At 37.4% G+C, this 24,013-nt stretch overlaps 1 protein-coding gene across 1 annotated transcript in view; it reads right to left on the bottom strand.

Moving 5' to 3' along the window:
• The window catches only part of LOC128987036 (symplekin-like), a 48,556-nt gene that overhangs the window by 6,855 nt on the left and 17,688 nt on the right, over positions 1 to 24,013 (bottom strand). The window contains exons 8-16 of the mRNA XM_054407699.1: positions 6,127 to 6,222; positions 5,494 to 5,634; positions 4,091 to 4,267; positions 3,505 to 3,687; positions 2,902 to 3,043; positions 2,178 to 2,388; positions 1,474 to 1,585; positions 781 to 855; positions 93 to 334 (exon numbers count right to left, since the gene is read on the bottom strand). Of these exons, the coding sequence (XP_054263674.1) occupies positions 93 to 334; positions 781 to 855; positions 1,474 to 1,585; positions 2,178 to 2,388; positions 2,902 to 3,043; positions 3,505 to 3,687; positions 4,091 to 4,267; positions 5,494 to 5,634; positions 6,127 to 6,222 (1,379 nt within the window). The remainder of the gene's footprint in view (positions 1 to 92; positions 335 to 780; positions 856 to 1,473; positions 1,586 to 2,177; positions 2,389 to 2,901; positions 3,044 to 3,504; positions 3,688 to 4,090; positions 4,268 to 5,493; positions 5,635 to 6,126; positions 6,223 to 24,013) is intronic.

Genomic DNA, 24,013 nt, shown 5'->3' with positions numbered 1-24,013 from the left:
AAGGGGAAGATGAGTGTTGATTGGGTGAAATAATAGCTTTGTTACTGGGATCAGCAGGGTCTTAAGCGAGTAGCACAAAACATCAGACTCACTCGTGTATGAGCTCTTGTTTGACAGGCAGCAGAGTCAGGTAGAGGTAGAGACAAGCCCTGATAGCCTCGTCACTCCAGCTGTCCGCTCTCTCCGGCCGACCCTTGTCAGGTCCGAACAGCACATCAGGTGGCTTGGGCAGCCTCAGGAACGTCAGGTAGAACACTGCGTACTCCTCGATGATGGACTGCAGGTCGTTGCGGTTGTACAGTGACACCACGCAGTTGATGGCCATCTCCCTCACCTGCCACAACCAATTACAAACTGTGTATTCATAAAACCTCAAAGTGTTCATGGCTGCTTATTTACTTGATACAGACAGAGTCCAGTTATCTTACCTTACACACACCAGATATTGAAAATGATACTTTTCCCTTCGGTCTACTCTGAAAAAGATCTATTATACAAGGGCTGACCAAAAAGCAACAGAGGTTTCATATTGGTGCCAATGAGGCAGGGCTATACTTATCATAGGACCATTTCTACACTCAGTAAGCATCCAGCTACGTGAATCATACTTTGTCTACAGTGGAGTGTTTAAGTCATATCATTGCAAACTTCACCAGTTGTGAGATAAATTAACATTTTTGTTGATTTTCTACCAATGTAGGTATTTACGGTACGATATAAAACCTCCCCAGTAATAGTGACTAATATCTGATCAAACCTTTCTACTTAACAACAACTTACCTCGGAATTTTCATGAGAAGTATGAGAGAGAAGAGCATTGATGTAGATGAGAAAACGAGGAGGTCGTCGAACCACCTGCAACGTAAATATTACAGGGTCAGTTTTAAACCACCAACAAAAAGCTTCTGACTATTCTCAGGATTGCCCATAAGATGAAATTTCTGATACCAGGATACACTGTACTATATACACTTAACTGCCAAGATTTAATTTGTTTTGAAATTAATTGTGAACCTGCAGGGTAACCACTACGTTAACCCACTTTCAGTACTATACTCATTGCGACTAAAGATTAATCGTAACAGATTACAGAAATTGAATAAAAATACGCCTTATTACACTTGAAACAATTGTAGCAAAAAATTAACAAAATGTTGTCTTTCAGCTGATTTAAATGATTCCGTAGTGTTTATTAAAAAAAATTGTTACGAGACAGCGACACACATTCAGGTGCATATTTTAAGCGAATATGAATACAGGGCAAGTATACAATGCAGTGAGACAACCTGTGTAGCTCTTTGACTCATCTGTTGATTTAGTCAGAACCATTTACTAAGCCCAGTGATCAAGGACAACTACATCCAGTTCCAAAACATCAAAAAGCTACTGACTTCTCTCAGAATAAAACTGGGTCACATCTGATTTCTAAACAATTTAATTGATCTGCCCTGACATGTCACAGACACTACTCACCAGTTCTTGTAGAATAGCCAAGCACACAGTCTCCTTGGTACAGAGCTCTTTGAGTGTTTCAATTGCGTTGTCTGTGATCAGAGGAGCTTCCAGGTACACTCTGTACAGTAGTCTGAAACATGTACCATTCACCTCTACTAGAATGTAGGCTTACATAGTCAAAGTAGACTGCAAACATGTGCAATTGTAAGACTATTTCCTTAAAAAAACTTTGAAAAATGCCAATTGCGAAGAATCACAGATAAAATTTAACTGTGTCATTGAACTGGAAAAGTTAAGTCATAGCTAGCTCCTATAAAATGGATTACTAAAGGTCTCTAATTCATCCCACAGGAAATACATAAAATACTAATTTTTAACTAATAACTATTAAATAATTTTTAAAAAATAACCAAAACCACAAGGAATAAAATATGTGACGTGACAATAAGAAACAATTAGGGTAGTGATCAAACAGATAGTTATAATTTAGAGAAAGGACAACATTTTTTATACCTAGCTAGATTTTAAAATGTTAGAAATCATCTTGTACATTAACAAGAGTTTTCATGAGATATATCAATAACACTTTTCCTATTTTGTAGTTTGTGAAGACACAAAATTTTGTATGTATGTCCATGTCCATTACAATCTTATACTATTTTTTATTATACATTTTGTAAAATAAAATCTACAAAATTTGAAGAAGTAAATTGAAAACTGACGTCTCTCGCTCCTTGATGTCCGGACGGTAGATGATGCTCTGTATCAGGTTACGCAGCAGACTGCTGTAGTTCTTCTCAGCGTTATACCCCTTGTGTTCCAGAGCAGGAGGCAGGCGGTTGAACCCTTGCATGTAGCTGTACTCCTCATACAGCCAGGCTAGAGCCAAGTGTAACCTCTTGCGCAAGTCTTCTGTTATGTACTGCAGAATAGCTGCAGAGAAAAATAAAAATAAGTTTCAATTAATCTGTTTATTTGAGTAATATCGCTATGGGTATATACTGGAGGATATATAGAATCTATTGGTATTTTTTTTTTATGTAAATCTATTTTTTTTTTCAAGCTTACTGCATTTTAAGTGATGGTGATTGGGATTGCAAAGGTGAATATTACCTAGGAAAATAGATGATCATTTTTTTGGGATAGCATACTTTCTGAATTTCCGACCTTTTTTGAGTTATCCGACCTAGGTCCGGTCCCATTATGGTCGGTTAAGAGGGGGTCTACTGTACTAGTTTTGTATGCCAACCCCAGGAATAATAATTATTGACTGGATAGACAAGAACATAAATTGTTTCAGTGTTAATTATTAACACTGAAACAACTTATGTTCTTGTCTATCCAGTCCTGTATCTGCCTGTATCTTATTTGGAAGGTTTAAAATCTGTTAATAAGACTAAAAGAAATCAAAAAAATTTTAATATCAATAACCAATGTTAAACATACTCTGTTTGACGTCGTCGTTGGAAGTGGTTCCCAGAGTGGCTATCATCTTGGTGTACAGAGGGAACACCCCACCCATGATTGCGCTCTTCTCAGTTTGTAATATTCTTCTGACAGCATCCACCGCCATTCTCTGCCTCTTCCTCTGCGGACAAATAACTACAGTTATGATTAAGATATATAATTTTATCACTTACACAGCTCCTGATTTTACCATGATAAGGTTGTCACGGAACTCCTGGACAAAAATTCACGCATTTTTCATAGCTTCAAGGTCATGAATTGGTTGCTAAGTTAACCTTAATACTAGGGGCATGTTTTTGATACCTTCGGTTCGTTTTGTACATACAGTTGGCCTGAGGAATCAGTTTGGGCCAAAAATTATTATCAGGGAGAGCTCAGGACAAGTCGAGCCGAGCATATTTCCACGATCACCAAAACCAAAATGTGCATTTGAAAAATAACGACTTAGTCAGAGGCAGGTGATGTTTAAGTGTTGCAGTACTCCTACAGTGCAATTAACCCTGCATTTTACCAGGGTTCATTTCTATTAGTACATTTTTAACTATTTACAGTAGGCATTTGAATACCAAGCCAATTGCCTACCTCATCCATAGGCCTGGTAATCTCCGAGAGTTTCAGAGCCCTACGCTTTGGATGTTTGATGTTGGACAGGTTAAGGGTGGGCGGTGGAGGGGCGAGAGGGGTAGGTCTCCCCACCACTCCCTGCACAAGTGTGTGAATCTTTTGCTTGTCCTCTTCTTCTTCTTCTTCGTCATCATCACGGAACTGGGGGCAAAACATGTAAATTGAGTTTCTTGGTACAAAATTATCTTACTATATTATGGTTAAGGTTAGTAACTCCGATTACTAACTTATGAAATCAATCAACTGAGATTATGAAAAACTAATTGTGCTAGAATAAGAGTGAGATGTTGGTAATGTTGCAATGATCACAGGAGATGATCTGGTTGATTCTCTTGTACAGTTTTGAAAATCGTAGATTTTAGAAGTGTTTTACTAAATGGAGTAATAATAGTCATAACCTATTTTCAAAGAGGGTTTTACATTGTACTTTAGGAAAAAACTTGGACTTGAGATTAAAAACAAAATTTTTAGGATTTGAATTCATACTCAAGGTTCAAAATTGCTGAATTCTACCATCACTATCAGATATTGTATAATTACTCACGGCTGTGACCGAAGGTCCAGACTTCTTGGCATACTCGGACCCAGGGCCAAGGCCTACTGCGTTGAGTTGTGTGGCTAGCAGTCTGGCCACGTGTTTGATCTGGCCCTGAGTCCCGGCCGCAGCTATGGGAGTGTAGATGGCCGCAAACAGCGGAGGCATTGTGTCTGGCACATTGTCCTGGATACAAAAGCATTGAGCATCAGGGAGAATATTCTCTTGTAGGTTCAAAATATTGATTAACAAGTCTAAATACATTTATGCGAGATAAGTTGCTTGTGGTCAGACCTGGTAAGCAAGGTGTTCTTTATGTAAACACTGAAGACTCCGTGCTCAGAATCATTTCGGTGAATAAATAAATATTACAATTGTTTCTAAAAATAAGCTATCAAGTGGCCACAATGAGGTTCCTTTGTTCATGTTAATCCTTTGGTACATTTAGTTAGAGTAGTTTTTCTCACAATTTAACACTTTCAAAAGTAGTACACTCCTCAACGCTCCGTTATAAATTAATGCAATTGGTGTTTCAGTAGGCCAGGGCTGTAGCGTTGCCACATGTCTTGACGCAGCCTTGTATTAGAGGATGCTATGGTACAGTTCAATCCTATTTGGTTAGAAATAAACTTCTTTTATTTAAAATGTCAGAAAATCAGCCAAGTAGTATTTTTGGCCTCACAAAAAGAAATGTCAGAATTAAACATTTTAGTTAAAAAAAATCTTTGAGGTTACAGGTTTTGAGGTTTATGTCACTATTATGTGACAGAATATTTTTTGCATACAGTATAAACCTCGTTTGTTGTATGGTCTGGCATTCATTGAGGGAAGTCTAATAAAAAATAGATAAAGTTCTTCAACTTCAAAAAAATAGTTCCAAGAATCTACTTAAAAACTACTATCTTGAAAGATACATTTGTTAAACTAGATGTTTTGACTGTTCACGATCAATATATCCTAGTATGTGTAATGTGTGTTAAAATCAACAACAAAATTTGAATATAAGAAGAAAATTTGCATTCATATAACACAAGAAATATTATACAGTATCAGCAATTTGACACATACTTTCTCCCATTAGCTTGATATACACCCTTATCATTGGTAAGCATTGGGGGTAACTATGATATTTATAGGAAAATAACCTAGGTTGCAATTACTTTTGAACCATCATTTGTACAGAAATGGGGGTTGTACCATTTTGTGAGTTACAGGGACTATGACATACTAGATTTTAATCAAAATCAACCTTTTTTAAATTATGTATTTCTATTATTTTATGGGTTTTCATGGAAAAATCATATAATATAAGCTGCAATAAATTTTTAACCAAAGTTTTTACAGTAATGAGATGTTTAACTTTTCTCTCGAGTCAGAAGAAGCAGTATGTTTGAATTGAACTGAACACTCACCATCGCCATGATGACCAAGTCAGTGGCCAGCTCAGGACACATCCTCTCCATGATGTATTGCTCCGTGATGTCTATGGCTGTCTCCGTGACAACAGCTGGCAGAGGGACGGGGGGAGGAGTGCTGCTGGAAGTGTCTGCCACCTGTCAAATAAGCCCTCAAAAGTATCCTGACGAAAGTAAATTTCGGTGCTACAATTGCTATAATTTTTTTAGAGCATTGTTTTGCAATGTGCATCACTAGTGGTACGAAGAGGCCATTATGGTAGTTAAGGATTTAGCTGTCATTTTTGGTTTTCTTATCAAACTATTATTTTGGATGGATTTAGGTTCTCCATCAAATTGTGTATCTCCTCTATACCTCCTTAAAAATTCCACAGACGTTGACAGTAACAAAAATAAATCAATAAAAAATATATTAAGATTAAAGTGTCAAAGATAATTTATAGAAACAAGCTCAATGAATAGCAAAACTTACAGATTTCTTTCTTTGAGATTAACAATGCTTAATGATTGTCATTAGCTATAAAAATTATTAAAGATTTTTTTTTTTTAAATTGAAACGATCAAGACATAGGCTACTGTTACAAATATATATGTAACAACTATATGCAACAGCTATTTCATTTGGCCTACCTTAGTCTTTTTGGCTGCCACTGTCTCCAAAGCACCAGTTGCTGACCTTTTTATTCGTTTCCTGATCTCATCAGATTTTGGGTATGATTTCATCACCTGCAAATGAATGTCTCAATTAACAACTGTAGGCTAAAACAATCCATACTATTGGTTCACAATAGCCTATTTTCTAGTATTAGCGAATTTCCATATAGGGAAAAAGCTATTACCGTAGTACTCATGGTAAGACCTGGACCCGGGACCGATTTAGGCCCCGGGTACGATACGAGCGGCAAGCGGCGAGCGGCATGAGCGGCACCGCTCTGACATCGGGTCTCATTTAGTTGCGTGTTCATTTGTTGAGGGTGGCCACGATACGTCTGAGCGGCGAGCGGCACCGCTCATGGTTCCAAGTCAAAACCGATTTTTGCGAAAACGCCGCTCGCCGCTCAAGTGAGTCATGCTTCAGTTCGGCCTAAAATGACAGTGAAACAGCAGTAAACATGCGATACGGGTCGATACCTGAGGTGCAGTCCAGGGAATGTTTGTGGAATGACCGGCAAGGAAGTTTTAAAACACTTCAGTAACCAGAAAAGTATGGGACCAAGTTAGGGTTAAGGTTTTTCTAAAAACTAAGTTTGTATTTAAAGGCGAATGATAGTCAGATAGCAACAATAGCTTTAATACGTCTTGCAGGTAAGCATAGTTTACCATTTTCTACTAAACTGACTCATAAATCTGGGGAAATTTGACGAGCGTTATAAATTTACCGCTTGTATCGTGGCCACCACCGCCGCTTACGTGCCGCTCAGGTTGCCGCTCGCCGCTTGCCGCTCACCGCTCGCCGCTCGTATCGTACCCGAGGCCTTAAATATTCGTTTTGAGGTCCCTAGAGGCCAAAAACACCATCCGTTCAAATTCATATATATATATATTTATATATGTGTCCGTTAGTGCAATAACTCGAGCAAAAATCATCCGATTTTTATGGTACAAACGTGTAAACCTACGTTTATTCGAACGAGTTCGCGAACTAGCATGATCGGACTATAGGAAGAGGGGTTTATGGGGGGTTTTATGGGGTAAAAATTGGTTTTTCCCATTTTTGACCGTAAAAACATAAAATTTAGAAACTTCTTTCCAAACCATTTTGTAGAGCTTAAAAAACAAATAGTTCAGTATATTGAAGCATTATTATGCGCCTAATGGCAACAGAGAAAATTCAAAAAATTGTAAATTTAAAATTCCCATGTTATTCTTATGGAGAAAATTGTAAACTGTTGTAGTTTGCTTGTTTATGAGCATATTTTGATCAAATTTGGAAAATGCATTCATTTCATACTAAACTATTAAAATTTTACAAAAAAACACTTTTTTGCCACCCTACCTGTTGCAGCAAACCTAAGTACTCGTTAAACTAATGCTATTTAAATAGGGAATAAATGTAATATTTTTAAGGAGACATTTTAGTGTAAATCCAATCAGGCACATGGAAATTCGCTTAGTCTGCAGGTTTGCTGCGGCGGGGTTATTTTTTTTGTAGCACATTTTCTATGGATGAAACAAAGAAATACATATACTGTAGTGAAGTGGCAGTCTGGTATCAAAGCGAACCTGAAAAGAGTATTAGCAAATTTTCTATAAAGGGAATAAGCTATTACTGTAGGATTCATTAAGATCTAGGTGTAGGAATGATTTACTTTTTTGTTTTGATGTCCAGAGGCTAAAAACAACATCCGTTCAAACTCAAATATATGTGTGTCAGTTAGCACGATAACTCGAGTAAAAAATCATCCTATTTCTATATAAATTTTTAAAAAGTGTAAAACTAATTTATTCCAAGGACTCCAGGAACTTCATTGATTTTTTCAGCATCAACCACAATGTCACATGAAATGTTTGGCCAGAAATTTCATACATTAAATACCCATTTTGCAGAAAATAGTAATTTTAACCAAAAAGTCATATTTTTCTTTTCTGTAAAGTGGCATCCCCAGTGGTGGCTGATGTCCGATGCAAGAGCGAAATTCTGATTAAATTTCATCTGACGTCGTGCTAAGAGCGCTGACGAAGTCAAGGAATATTTTTAAGTTCTTAGGCCAGTTAGATATATATGGTTACTAATTGTAGCCGGGGGGTGAGAAGGAAGGAGGGAGACTATTGTTTGCTATTGCGGGTTCGGGGGCGTTATATGTCGGTTATGGGATATTGGCGGGAATTCGTAAAATCGGAGGGAATAACAGGGTAATGCTAATAGGGTTGGAATTGCTATGTCTGGACCAAACTTAACTTAAGCGTGCTGAATCTGCTACCAATAAAATTAGGAAGATTGCTGGGGACCAGAGGGGCGGAGATCTTTACCCAAATCAGAACACCTGCCTAGCCAGCTTTGATTTACACTAACTTAACTAAATATTTATTTAACTGTAGACCTTTCCTTAAAAACTATGGACTGAACATGGATAATTACTTAGAAATATTGCAAGGTTGATGGAATAGTACGTAAAGTGAATACTGAATGTGAAATATGTAAGAATTTGATTGATAACTAATAAGTTACATTCTGAGAACATGTGGCTGCAATTTTCAGGTTTGATAAGGATAGCTGCTGAAGGCAGCCATCTCAGCTAAGAGTTAATGTACCTCATTTCAATAGTCGGGTGAGCCAGAAGGGCTCCCCGCTTGGTTCCTGACTTAGCCAGATATTATTCCTAATTGGGTCCTAAATAATTATGGTAAATAACTTATCAGTAACATGAGAGTCCCGGTCGGCGAATTTCAGCTTCCTTTTCACCTGACGGTTGGTAGAGCAAGGAGGAGACAAGAGTCTAGGGAGGAGGGGATAGCGCGTTAATGCAGTCGCGGCAGGCAACGAGATGGTCATGCAGCCCGGCTTCGCAAAATGCTTACACGATATAAAATATAGCGTGCCGCTATGCGTCACATTTGACTTAGAATTAAAATAGAGATGGGCCGATACCAAAAATTGTCGATACCGATTCCGATACCACCAAAGTACTCTCGATACCGATACTTCCAATACCTATCTTTTTTCCACAGTTTCTTCCACTAATAATACTATAAACTGTTATACCATAAACAAAAAAACACAATATGTATGTGTTGGTGTTAAAGGTTTGTTATTAATTGCAAAAAACAATTGCAAAAATATGGAACTTAAGGGCGGTTCACGAGCTCGGGACTTCATAGTCCGCGACCAGACGTTGGTCCCGGACTATATAAGCGACGACCAAAAAATGGGTTCACGAGTCAGAGCCTAATGATGTGAAAGCCGGGCCCATTGTAGGTCGAGACCAAATCCATAGCGGAGCCTAATGACAGGGATTCGCAGGGAATTTTTGTTGAGACGTTGGTAAAACAGCCTGGAAACACATGTCAAGCCACTGCTGCTGACAAAGGTACTTTCATTCTTCCGTACAATAGGATGATCGTGAAAAAAGGCTGAACCAAAACGTCCAAAAATGTTATTTTTAACATATTTTATTGTCTCAAAGTTCGCCTATAATAATATATCAAAGTTTATTGATTTATAAACACAACAAGCCACATTTGTACGAAATCAGATAATGGAAGTCTTTAGCGAAATCTATTTTTCTGTGTACATTATTGCAATTCAATTAAGATGCATGGCATAAAATAACCGGGTATTTATAACCGGATGAATGCCTATTTTGCATAAATGCCCGATCATTTAGGATGGAGATTTTTGGATAGGCTAATTTTAACTAAACTTATTTAAATTGTACAATTATTGAAACTAAAATGTATTTAGAGGTACTGACTATTTAGATATAAAAATCGTATGTGTGTGCTGGTTGTAATCTAAGAATATTCTTTCCGTTATTCTTACACTCTTTAATAATCTAGCTGTAAAATGTTGAAATAATATCCTGTGGTTCGCTCGTAATATTATTTATGTAAACTACTATGGTTTTTTATTTACATTTTGTGTTTTTGTGATTTTTATATCAGTTTCATAGGTATTACAATGAGTTAATATTTAAGAAAGCATTGTATTTTTTTCTTTCAGCATAGTTTCGAACTGAAAATTTGATTTGTTCTGCTTTCATTACCAAACAAATAGCTACCACCCAAGCTTTACTAACATCCAATAAATCGCCAGTTTCTCGATGAAAAGTGCCATCAGCCAAAAATATTAGTGCAACTAAATTTTTTTCAATTTAGAATACTGTAATGGATTTTGCTGTCGGCAAAATCTTGGAGTTAACGCCTCAAATGGCCCATTGACGGCATCTTTGGACAATCTAAATCTATCTTTAAATTCATCAAGTCATAAAAGGGTTTTAGTCATGATAACGAGCTGGTCCTATGCGAGGTAGTGGAGTGATGGTACATAATTGTTAACATAATACAGTATAGATATTTCATAGTCATATTCAATACACACGCGGTACAACACAAGACGGTGCATCGCGAATCGTACTCAACGACTGACGGTTTGCTTGTTGTTTCCCACGGCAAAAAAACTATTTCTAATTATGTTAGGTAACGGTGGTTTAACTGTGGCTGATTAGTTATATTTATACTCTACGCATAATTGTATCGTTAAAATTGTAATAACATGGGGTTTATCAGTAAAAATATCTTTGTTATGATACTACTTTGTTCCGTGCATAATTTATCTGTCGTTTTATGTAGTTTGATGATTGTTTTAATGTTTTATGAGCCTTTTTACCATTTTTACATATTTTTTTAATATGGCGTTGTGGGTAATGATTTTGTTCGGAATTTCATGAGGAACCAGATTTAAACATCAGTTTTTAAAAATTAATAAAAATAAAGGAGCTAATTAGATAAAACCCGCATGATGTCACCTTAAACCTGCCTCCTACCAGGTCTGAGTTGGAGACCAAACACCATTGTTCTTTTGGGCCCGAACTATCTCATCTGGGCTCGGACTTGACTCGTGAACCCACCGGGACTAATGATCAGAGCCGGGACTATCTGTAATTGGACTCGTGAACCCAACTTTTAAAACCGGGTTTTATCCCTGCACTAATTGTGTGCCGCCTATCAGTTTGGTCCGCGGCTTATATAGTCTCGAGCTCGTGAACCTGATTTTTCAAGTCGCGGCCCAAATACCGGTTATTTCCGGATTCTGGGCTCGGACTACGATAGTCCCGAGCTCGTGAACCGCCCCTAAAAGAAACCAAAAACCAGTTTTACTACCTACTTAAAAATATCTCTTTTATCCTACTTAGTTTACTGAGCTGTCTCAGGGCATTTTGCTGTGAGCAAATTGTAGTATGAGTAAAATGTATTATAATAGAGTAAATAGGCCTACTGTTAATGTTTGAAATTGACTAAAGCATAAGATTGAATAAAGTTTCCTCTAATTTATAAATAGGCTTATATAAGTGTATTTATCTGTCATTTGTCAGTTTTTGTATTTATTTGAAACTAGCGGTGTGCCCGTTCTACGCACGGGGATCTTATAGTAGTCAGTTGAAACCTTCTTATATTAAGATTAAGAACAGCAGTTAGTTTGCACATTTGCAGATATGCTGGCAAAACTATTATATATAAACCTTCGCAAATACAGTATCTGACAGTTCAAGCCAAAATAAATGCTTCGCAATTAAATGTCACCCGGATCGTTATGGTCCATATGTCCAATGATTAAACTAAAAAATGTTTTATAGATCCATGAAGCGTAGCCCTAAAGTAGGCCTATAATTGAAAGTTACTTTCCACATCGGTTAACTTAAACGTATTTAAAGTACTACCTCAACCTCACCATTTAACACTTTATTCCGGTTGACATTTTCAGTATCAAAGGTGCTCTTGTCCATTCCATGAAACACTGAGAAATAAGGACATTAATGCGTTACCAACAGACATACACACAACAATCCAAAAAAGGCCACGAACTATTGATACATAAACAATATAAAGGCGTAAACAATTCATGATGGTTTGCCCAACAAATGTTTTACTCAAATAGGTTATCATTTTCTTAGCATACCGGGTAAGCTAAGATTTGGAATCCAGACAGAAAAAGCAAAACTTATACAGAGTTAAGAGTCCTCCACACCCAGTCGCAAATTTCCAAAAACAGCTTTCACGCGGTCCCATATAGACGCCCCAGTAATTGAGCGAAAATTATAAACTAAATATATTCATAACGAGAAAAGTCCAAACTACTAGAATTGCTTTTTGGAAATTTCGATAACTTAAATAGTTTTTTTATATTGTCAACTGAAAATCATCAACTTTGGATATTAATATCGCTTATTTTATGTCTTTTTTCAAAATTTAAAAAAGCATTTTGAGTAGTTTAGAGTATTATTTATTCAAATAATATTGTATTACATTGATATGTTGAAAAATACGGGCACAAAATGGGACCGCGCAAACCCTTACATCGCGGAATGCGCACTGATTCGAGCGATCCTAGCGGCAAAGTGAGGCGCTTCCATATATTCGCGCAGTAATTTTTGTTCATACTAAGAATGACGTAGTTTATTCCGTGACGTTATTATTAAATGACGTATACAGCCTTATCCCTACAGTAACTACGATATTCATCGTATCGTGGGTGTGATAGAAGCACTACACTTATTGGTAGGCCTAAGTTGCGAGTACTACTGTAGTAAAAATATAGTTTAAGCACAATTCCCTAGATATTTTAATAACGTTTACTATTATTATAAGTGCTATAGCTTTGGTATATTGGTGCAACAATATATGTTTCTAACTACGCCTTACTACAAAATAAAGCTTTACAGATACAGTATATTAACACTTGAAATTGGCAATGGCGAGATTAATCACTTTACGTAAAACTGTTTATTCATTGTTGGTTTCGCAGCAGGCCTACAAAATCTTGCACACCTATTTCCAACCAAATTATAAACAAGTAGCTAAAATGCAGTTGCGAATATTCTTAGACATTTTAGGAAAGTGAACGGCCAAACTTGACAGTCTCAACTTGATTAGAGTTGTGTTTGGGGTGAGAGTGTGGGGGGGGGGGGTGAGGGATGAGTCACTCAGTTCTAAGAAATTCGCAAGAAATATTGTTTTTTGCAGTTCCTACCTGGCATACTGTCCTGTAGTAGCACTCGGACGCTCGCATAGTACACACTATAGATTCTCATATTATTTTTCTGTACCTGTCTATGTGAATAGATTGTGTTTGTATAAATAAATAGATCGTGTGTGTAATGTATAAATAGTGGGCTATCTATTTATACATTTCTGTGTCGTGTTTTTGTTTTGTGTTGTGTTTTGAATATTATTTAGTATAGGCCACTACACATAATCTTATACAACTAAAGTAGACTAGCCATTCTTATCTTTCTTTGAAAACATGGTGCGTAAAGTGAGGCCCCAAAGGGTAAAACGAAAAAAAAACCGTGGAGGTGAAAGGTTGGCGGAGTGGCGGATGCTGCGACATACGGCGGCTTATAGAAACCAGGCGTCAACGTCAACATCACCAACTCCATCTGAACCGGCACCACTGCCAGTAACTCCCCCCAAGACACAGACCCTTCCTCAGTCACCCCTAACCACACCTTCATACCAAACACCCGTAATGTCCTCAAGTCCCTTGCCCATGGAAACTTCCTCTTCCGCTGGAGAAAACCTCCCTGAATTGACCGGCCGGCGCATTGTGCAAATAAAACATTTCTTCGACGAAATCCGGCGGCTTAGCCACCATGACGGGCCTTTTGATTGCCATTTTGGAAACATGGTTTTCCAAGGTGAAATAACAAACGGATTGAAATCTGGGTACAAGTTTAAGTGTGAAATGTGCAATTTGAGTGACGTGATTTGGTCTGAAGAAAACAACAACCAGCAGATGGACGTCAACACTGCAGCGGTGGCCGGCATCATGTCCATCGGTAGTGGATACTCCGGTCTCCAGGAGCTGCTAGGATCCATGGACATCCACTGCATGAGCAACACTACTTATGACCGCTATCATTCTATGGTAAGTCAATTAGTACGTATTGACAATTAGTATGAGTTAACAAATTATTTTAGATGTTTCAACTACACAAGTTGGTTCTATGATATTTAGCATTAAAAACGTATAAGGTTTACCAACAGGGTGCAGCACTATTATTTTTTGGCATTTATGAGAACAGATAATTTGAACCAACTAGCAACAAAAAGCTGTGGTACTTTACTTTTTTTCTATGGTTTAGGTGCAGTGGTAGAACAATATGGCTATGGTAGATGTGCTATACTATAGCTTACCGTATAGATTAAAAGAAACATATGTTCTTAAACCGTGTCCTCTCCCATAACTGCAATAAGCATTTTATACTTATATTCCAATCTCGCACGAAGGACGGGTTCTCTGCTAGTATAGTGTATTATATAATACCAACTTACAGGACTAAATCTTATCCTATAGATATTATTGTAGACGTTGATAACAACTTCAATGTGACCTTCCAAACGGCAATATTGACCACAATTGTAAAGTTTCGGGTAATGGTGGTTCACAGGTTGCAGAAGGGTGGCAGAAGACAGCACTAGAGGAGATGCGCGAGGCGGCGGTGGAGGAAGCACGATTGGCGCTGGAGAGTGGCGAGGTGGATCGAGACGGCGTGCCGCTCATCACCGTCGTCGCAGATGCCAGCTGGGCAAAACGGTCCTACAAATCCTCAAACTACAACTCAGCTTCAGGAGTTGTAAGTGTTTGCTGTTTGTAGTTCAGTCGGGAAATAGCAGGTTGAGGAAACTGTATGGCAAATATGTGGTATTGGCAACTGTTTTATATTCAGGGTGTCCAGCTTCTACTAGGACACACTCCGGGAAATGTTTCCATCATTATAAAGAGCCCAACAATATTGAAACATTTTCTAAAATCACTTCGTTAGCCAGATATCCGCCATTTAGTATTTTTTACATAAACATTTCTATCTTTCAATTTTTTTCAACCGGTCTTTATGAAACCTCGTATTTTATTACCGTACAGTAAAAGATTTTTATACAGTATTTGGGGAAAACATTAATTTGGTAAATTGGAAATTTCAGTAGATTCTGAATTTTAAATCTATATAAATAAAATTAGAGTTTTGTCTGTACATTGCTTAGAATAATGAACTTTTTGGTTATTTTTACATTTCATAGGTCAGAGAAACCGAATCAAACCTTATCTCAATTTCTGTCTGTCTGTCTGTCTGTCTGTCTGTCTGTCTATCTGTCATTCTCTTGGTAACGCTAAAATACGCACTTTATTACAACTACTCCTCAATAACTATAGCACTGTCCCGCCTGAAACTTATTTTCCAAATACTATACATATATGAGATGGTTTTAGACGTATTTCATCGAATATGAGACAGTTAGATATTTAACAGTAAACCCTTGAAAATCAAGTTTTTGTCGATTTTTGACGTGGAATTTCTGGAAGCCCATGTTAACCTTATGAGAAATGAAATTATTGAATCTTAACAGCTGTTTCAATTAAAAGTTGGTTCTGTTCTGTGATGTTCAATAGCATTAAAGTTACAAGGATTACCAACAGGGTGCAGCACTAGCACTATTATTTCTTTTACATTTATGACAACAGCTAATTTGCAACCTGGAGGCGAGTGAGCGTAGCGAACGAGCTAACCTGAAGGCAAGTGAGCGTAGCGAACGAGCTAACCTGAAGGAAAGTGAGCGCAGCGAACGAGCTCCAACATACAGGTGAGTGAGCGTAGCGAACGAACTTCAACCAGGACGTGATTGAGCCATGCAAACGAGATCAGATAGTAAAAATAAAAGTAAGCCTACCGTTATAGGATCGACCGGCAGACACAGAGGTAATTTAACCTTTTATTGATTGTCATACCGATCCGGAACAACAAAAAACAACATAAAATGAAGCTATGTATAATAGTTTGGCCAGCATATCTTAAAATATGCAAACCAACTGCTGTTCTTTATATAAGAAGGTTTCAACTGAATATTATAAGATCCCCGTGCGTAGAACGGGTACACAGCTAGTACTAAATAGAATTGTTCTTGACAATTGTTAATTGTTACAAGTACAGTAAAAGATTTTTATACAGTATTTGGGGAAAAAATAATTTGGTAAATTGGAAATTTCAGTAGATTCTGAATTTTAAATACTAAATAGAATTGTTCTTGACAATTGTTAATTGTTAAAAAAATAAAGTTGTCGGCCATATTGGAAAAGCTATACATATTTCAATGATAAACTGAATTAAAAAATAATAATAACAACTTTGGCAGATATTTTTAATGTTATTCACGGCTGAAGTATATTATCACGACTGGATTTATTTCAATGATTTGCCCTTGTTGTAGGCTGCTATCCTGGGGTACAGAACTCGAAAAGTCCTCTACATAGGAGTGAAAAATAAATATTGCACAGCGTGTGCGAGATTCGAAAGTAAAGGAGAAGAGATATCAAGCCATGCCTGTTACAGAAATTGGAGTGACTCATCGAGCAGCATGGAGGCCGCTATTATCGTTGAAGGATTCAGGCAGAGCGAATCTATGTACGGCATCAAATATGCTAGACTAATTGCTGATGGAGACAGTAGTGTTTACAAACAGTTACTGGAAGAGAGACCCTACGAAAACCTGACTATAGAAAAAATAGAATGTACCAATCATTTACTAAGGAATTACTGTAACAAAATCAAAGACATTTCTAGAGACACCTCAAAATACACAAACGAGAAGGGAGAGATGTTATCCACACTAGACATGAGAAAAAAGATTGCAGGTGCTGGAAAAAAGTTTAGGTCGGCGGTTACGAAGGCTGTGGAGTATAGGAAAAACCAAAACAAACCATTAAACATCCAATCTGTAGAACTAAAAAAAGATCTTCTGAATGGCCCAAGTCACATTTTTGGAGAACACCTCCATTGCTCCGACAGAAATTACTTTTGTAATGGAAAAAAACCTGAAGAAGAGAATCTCATTCCAACATTGAAGAAAATGGGTCTTTACAGCAAAATCATGACAGCTGTCGGCTCCCTGGTAGACAATGCCAAAAGTTTGCTGGTAAATGTAAACAGTAACTATGCCGAACACTTCAACTCGTTAGTAGCGAAATTCATTGGTGGAAAACGAGTGAACTACACTAAGAAGGGTTCTTACCAGGCTCGTTGCGCTGCAGCAGTTGTTAGTCACAACACTAACACGCCACACTACAAACTGCACAAATCTATATAAATAAAATTAGAGTTTTGTCTGTACATTGCTTAGAATAATGAACTTTTTGGTTATTTTTACATCTATATAAATAAAATTAGAGTTTTGTCTGTACATTGCTTAGAATAATGAACTTTTTGGTTATTTTTACATTTCATAGGTCAGAGAAACCGAATCAAACCTTATCTCAATTTCTGTCTGTCTGTCTGTCTGTCTGTCTGTCTGTCTATCTGTCATTCTCTTGGTAACGCTAAAATACGCACTTTATTACAACTACTCCTCAATAACTATAGCACTGTCCCGCCTGAAACTTATTTTCCAAATACTATACATATATGAGATGGTTTTAGACGTATTTCATCGAATATGAGACAGTTAGATATTTAACAGTAAACCCTTGAAAATCAAGTTTTTGTCGATTTTTGACGTGGAATTTCTGGAAGCCCATGTTAACCTTATGAGAAATGAAATTATTGAATCTTAACAGCTGTTTCAATTAAAAGTTGGTTCTGTTCTGTGATGTTCAATAGCATTAAAGTTACAAGGATTACCAACAGGGTGCAGCACTAGCACTATTATTTCTTTTACATTTATGACAACAGCTAATTTGCAACCTGGAGGCGAGTGAGCGTAGCGAACGAGCTAACCTGAAGGCAAGTGAGCGTAGCGAACGAGCTAACCTGAAGGAAAGTGAGCGCAGCGAACGAGCTCCAACATACAGGTGAGTGAGCGTAGCGAACGAACTTCAACCAGGACGTGATTGAGCCATGCAAACGAGATCAGATAGTAAAAATAAAAGTAAGCCTACCGTTATAGGATCGACCGGCAGACACAGAGGTAATTTAACCTTTTATTGATTGTCATACCGATCCGGAACAACAAAAAACAACATAAAATGAAGCTATGTATAATAGTTTGGCCAGCATATCTTAAAATATGCAAACCAACTGCTGTTCTTTATATAAGAAGGTTTCAACTGAATATTATAAGATCCCCGTGCGTAGAACGGGTACACAGCTAGTGTTTGTATAAGAACAGCCCGGGCAAATTCGCCAAGACATTTGAACAGAGGAGAAAAGCTAAAATTGTCAAAGCTGCAATAAAACGACGATCAGCTACAAAGAGTAAAAGGCGGCTTTTGATAACAACAAAACCAACAAACGATCCACACTACGGGCGACACACTAAGTCCCTTGCCCATGGAAACTTCCTCTTCCGCTGGAGAAAACCTCCCTGAATTGACCGGCCGGCGCATTGTGCAAATAAAACATTTCTTCGACGAAATCCGGCGGCTTAGCCACCATGACGGGCCTTTTGATTGCCATTTTGGAAACATGGTTTTCCAAGGTGAAATAACAAACGGATTGAAATCTGGGTACAAGTTTAAGTGTGAAATGTGCAATTTGAGTGACGTGATTTGGTCTGAAGAAAACAACAACCAGCAGATGGACGTCAACACTGCAGCGGTGGCCGGCATCATGTCCATCGGTAGTGGATACTCCGGTCTCCAGGAGCTGCTAGGATCCATGGACATCCACTGCATGAGCAACACTACTTATGACCGCTATCATTCTATGGTAAGTCAATTAGTACGTATTGACAATTAGTATGAGTTAACAAATTATTTTAGATGTTTCAACTACACAAGTTGGTTCTATGATATTTAGCATTAAAAACGTATAAGGTTTACCAACAGGGTGCAGCACTATTATTTTTTGGCATTTATGAGAACAGATAATTTGAACCAACTAGCAACAAAAAGCTGTGGTACTTTACTTTTTTTCTATGGTTTAGGTGCAGTGGTAGAACAATATGGCTATGGTAGATGTGCTATACTATAGCTTACCGTATAGATTAAAAGAAACATATGTTCTTAAACCGTGTCCTCTCCCATAACTGCAATAAGCATTTTATACTTATATTCCAATCTCGCACGAAGGACGGGTTCTCTGCTAGTATAGTGTATTATATAATACCAACTTACAGGACTAAATCTTATCCTATAGATATTATTGTAGACGTTGATAACAACTTCAATGTGACCTTCCAAACGGCAATATTGACCACAATTGTAAAGTTTCGGGTAATGGTGGTTCACAGGTTGCAGAAGGGTGGCAGAAGACAGCACTAGAGGAGATGCGCGAGGCGGCGGTGGAGGAAGCACGATTGGCGCTGGAGAGTGGCGAGGTGGATCGAGACGGCGTGCCGCTCATCACCGTCGTCGCAGATGCCAGCTGGGCAAAACGGTCCTACAAATCCTCAAACTACAACTCAGCTTCAGGAGTTGTAAGTGTTTGCTGTTTGTAGTTCAGTCGGGAAATAGCAGGTTGAGGAAACTGTATGGCAAATATGTGGTATTGGCAACTGTTTTATATTCAGGGTGTCCAGCTTCTACTAGGACACACTCCGGGAAATGTTTCCATCATTATAAAGAGCCCAACAATATTGAAACATTTTCTAAAATCACTTCGTTAGCCAGATATCCGCCATTTAGTATTTTTTACATAAACATTTCTATCTTTCAATTTTTTTCAACCGGTCTTTATGAAACCTCGTATTTTATTACCGTACAGTAAAAGATTTTTATACAGTATTTGGGGAAAACATTAATTTGGTAAATTGGAAATTTCAGTAGATTCTGAATTTTAAATACTAAATAGAATTGTTCTTGACAATTGTTAATTGTTACAAGTACAGTAAAAGATTTTTATACAGTATTTGGGGAAAAAATAATTTGGTAAATTGGAAATTTCAGTAGATTCTGAATTTTAAATACTAAATAGAATTGTTCTTGACAATTGTTAATTGTTAAAAAAATAAAGTTGTCGGCCATATTGGAAAAGCTATACATATTTCAATGATAAACTGAATTAAAAAATAATAATAACAACTTTGGCAGATATTTTTAATGTTATTCACGGCTGAAGTATATTATCACGACTGGATTTATTTCAATGATTTGCCCTTGTTGTAGGCTGCTATCCTGGGGTACAGAACTCGAAAAGTCCTCTACATAGGAGTGAAAAATAAATATTGCACAGCGTGTGCGAGATTCGAAAGTAAAGGAGAAGAGATATCAAGCCATGCCTGTTACAGAAATTGGAGTGACTCATCGAGCAGCATGGAGGCCGCTATTATCGTTGAAGGATTCAGGCAGAGCGAATCTATGTACGGCATCAAATATGCTAGACTAATTGCTGATGGAGACAGTAGTGTTTACAAACAGTTACTGGAAGAGAGACCCTACGAAAACCTGACTATAGAAAAAATAGAATGTACCAATCATTTACTAAGGAATTACTGTAACAAAATCAAAGACATTTCTAGAGACACCTCAAAATACACAAACGAGAAGGGAGAGATGTTATCCACACTAGACATGAGAAAAAAGATTGCAGGTGCTGGAAAAAAGTTTAGGTCGGCGGTTACGAAGGCTGTGGAGTATAGGAAAAACCAAAACAAACCATTAAACATCCAATCTGTAGAACTAAAAAAAGATCTTCTGAATGGCCCAAGTCACATTTTTGGAGAACACCTCCATTGCTCCGACAGAAATTACTTTTGTAATGGAAAAAAACCTGAAGAAGAGAATCTCATTCCAACATTGAAGAAAATGGGTCTTTACAGCAAAATCATGACAGCTGTCGGCTCCCTGGTAGACAATGCCAAAAGTTTGCTGGTAAATGTAAACAGTAACTATGCCGAACACTTCAACTCGTTAGTAGCGAAATTCATTGGTAGAAAACGAGTGAACTACACTAAGAAGGGTTCTTACCAGGCTCGTTGCGCTGCAGCAGTTGTTAGTCACAACACTAACACGCCACACTACAAACTGCACAAATGTTTGTATAAGAACAGCCCGGGCAAATTCGCCAAGACATTTGAACAGAGGAGAAAAGCTAAAATTGTCAAAGCTGCAATAAAACGACGATCAGCTACAAAGAGTAAAAGGCGGCTTTTGATAACAACAAAACCAACAAACGATCCACACTACGGGCGACACGCCCAAAGACCCGATATTGACGAACAGGAATTTCAATCCAGGAAAATCGAGTTCTTAAGTAGTTTAAATAAAACTGACGAGGAAATCGTTCAAATCGAAACGGCGACTAGGTTGCAGCACGAATCCACCTTGTGGAGAGAGGAGAGGCGAAAACTGCTCACTGCCTCCAACTTTGCAGCGGTTTGTAAGAGACTGCCACACACTAAATGTGACAAACTTGTTACCAAACTATTATATAGTGACGAGGTGGATTCTGCTAGTTTACAGTATGGAAGGGAAAATGAAGCAGCGGCCCGAGAAGAACTGCAGTCTTCTGGTCTTCAGATCCAAGAATGTGGCCTCTTCATCGACCGAGAACTTCCCTTTCTGGCAGCTTCACCTGATGGGCTTTTGGGTGATGATGGAATAATTGAAATAAAATGTCCATCAGCAGCAGCAGATATGACTCCAGATGAAGCTATCAAGCAAAAGAAAGGGGTTTTTGCAAACTTTTGGAAAGAAGACCAAACTTCTGGCAATAAAGAAATAAATGTAAACCATGACTACTACTTCCAAATGCAAGGACAACTACACATCACAAGACGAAGCTATTGTAATTTTATTGTTTGGACGCCTAAGGGGATGAAAATCGAAAAAATAGAAAGAGACGATAGTTTCTGGTCATTGAAAATGGTTGATAAATTGACACAGTTTTACATGAACTGCATTTTACCTGAACTTATTGACCCCAGGAAGACAAGATGTATGCCTATCAGAAATCCGTACTACATTTTGGCCGCTATTGAGAAAAGGGAAGAAAAATTGAAAAACAAGACAAATAAACGAGCAAAAAAGTAAAGTTTGTCATTTTTGAATATGTACCTCCACTGTGTGATATATGTACGTAAAGTAATGCGGACGGATCATCACTCGGACGTTACATGACACTAAGAACGTACAGAACGAAAATAGTATTAGATTTTCCCGCTAAAGGTTAATTGCAATATTAATATTTGTTATAGAAATGTGTTATATTTTGGTTTTTTGTATTTACAAATGTTAGTTAAGCCTACTAATTTTTTTCTTGCTATTGTGGTCCATTTTATGATATATTTCTGAAGTCTATGTAAAGGCTTGTTTGTGTTTACAAACAATTTTTTTGTACACTTTAATATATAAGTTTGTTTGTGTTTACAATAATCTGTTCTTTCATTTTCTTATTCTATTAATATTATGAAACAAATTATGTAATATATTTCTCAAGTATAAGGTCCTTTTGTGTGTATACGACACATTTTTTTATATACTGTGCTGTTATATAGTATTTTGTTTGTGTTCACAATGTAATGTTATTGCATTTTCTTATTATGTAAATATAAATTATGCAACCTAAACGCTTTATTGTCCAAACAACATGTCATAATGTAATACATTTGTTCGTTTGTGTTTATAATAATGTTTTATTGCATTTTCATCCTGGTAATATTCGGATACATTTCGTGGGAAAACATTTCTGATGTAACCTATGCACTATTCTAAAACATGTTTTGCCTTAAAGTATTAGGCCTATATCATATAATTGAGTTTATACATAATTAAAGTTGTTTTTTACAGAACTGTATTGCTGAAATTTTTAATTCCCCATTTTTACACTTTTTAAACAAACATTGTGTTTTACCTCGCATGCTAGTTCGTTTTTATTTGGATACTACTGTGGTGGGAATTAGCATCGCAAGGTAAAAAAATAGATTTTTTCCAGTCTGTTTTAGAATGTTACTTCAAGGAAAAACACGTGCGTGGTTGCAGGATTAAATAAAGACAGAAAAAGATGTAATGTAGGCCTAGTGTGGACGCAGGGCATGGAGGACAGTGGCACTAGCTAGCAGAGCTCAGTAGTACAGTAGACGAGTGTGTTGTGTTGTGTGCGAGAGAGAGGGAGTGAGAAAGAGAGAGAGAGAGAGAGCCATGACGGTGGAGGGTTGGGGGGGAGGAGGGTTGGCCGACACGTCACTCTTGCGCTGTGCTCTGCCGCACTATTTTCTATATCTCTGTTGCGCGACCAATGTCTGTCTGTCTGTCTGTTCGATTCTAAAACGAGAAGGGGTGTGGATGCCTCTTAAGACATCACTTAAATTGAATACGGACGGCTCTAATAAATAAGGTGCAACACCAACGATAACTAATTTGTAAACTACAGTGATGTGTTGGTACCTACGTAAAAATGATTCTAGCAGCTACCAACGGTTCTAAGGAAAAGAACCAGTACCTACGTAAGAACCTACCTAAGAACTATAGTACATCCGACCAATTAAATACATTAATATCTAGTCCCGAGGTTATTGATCTCTTGCTTTTGGATTTTCTCGTAAAAAGTTATAGCGTAAACTTATCGGTGTCAGTTTGAAAAAAAAAACAACCTTACCCAAACAACTTTTTGTTATTTAATAGATTACGCATTCTCTAAACAATGATTAGTATATCTATTAACATTAGAAGGAAATGTGACGAAAATCACACAATGTTGGGGTTTTGGTCATTTGTAATTATATTTCTTAAGTAGGTAGGCCATGTATTCTATGGAAAAGTACCGGTATCAAGGATCGTCGTCAAAAAGGTTGTTATGAATAAATATGTAGGTTTACGTACCCAAGATATGAGCTATGGGCCTATTGGCTGTATGGTCCAGCGATTGCATCACACGGTGAGTAAAAACAGAAAGTGACACATTGGAAAAGCGAGTTTAGCGCTTCCTCTGTTAAA

The sequence above is a fragment of the Macrosteles quadrilineatus genome, unplaced genomic scaffold (assembly GCF_028750875.1).
Source record: "Macrosteles quadrilineatus isolate MER2022 unplaced genomic scaffold, UCM_ALF_1.0 Scaffold_2__2_contigs__length_208266976, whole genome shotgun sequence".
In the NCBI taxonomy this organism is placed as follows: Eukaryota; Metazoa; Arthropoda; class Insecta; order Hemiptera; family Cicadellidae; genus Macrosteles; species Macrosteles quadrilineatus.
This window is presented reverse-complemented; position numbering and strand designations above follow the sequence as displayed.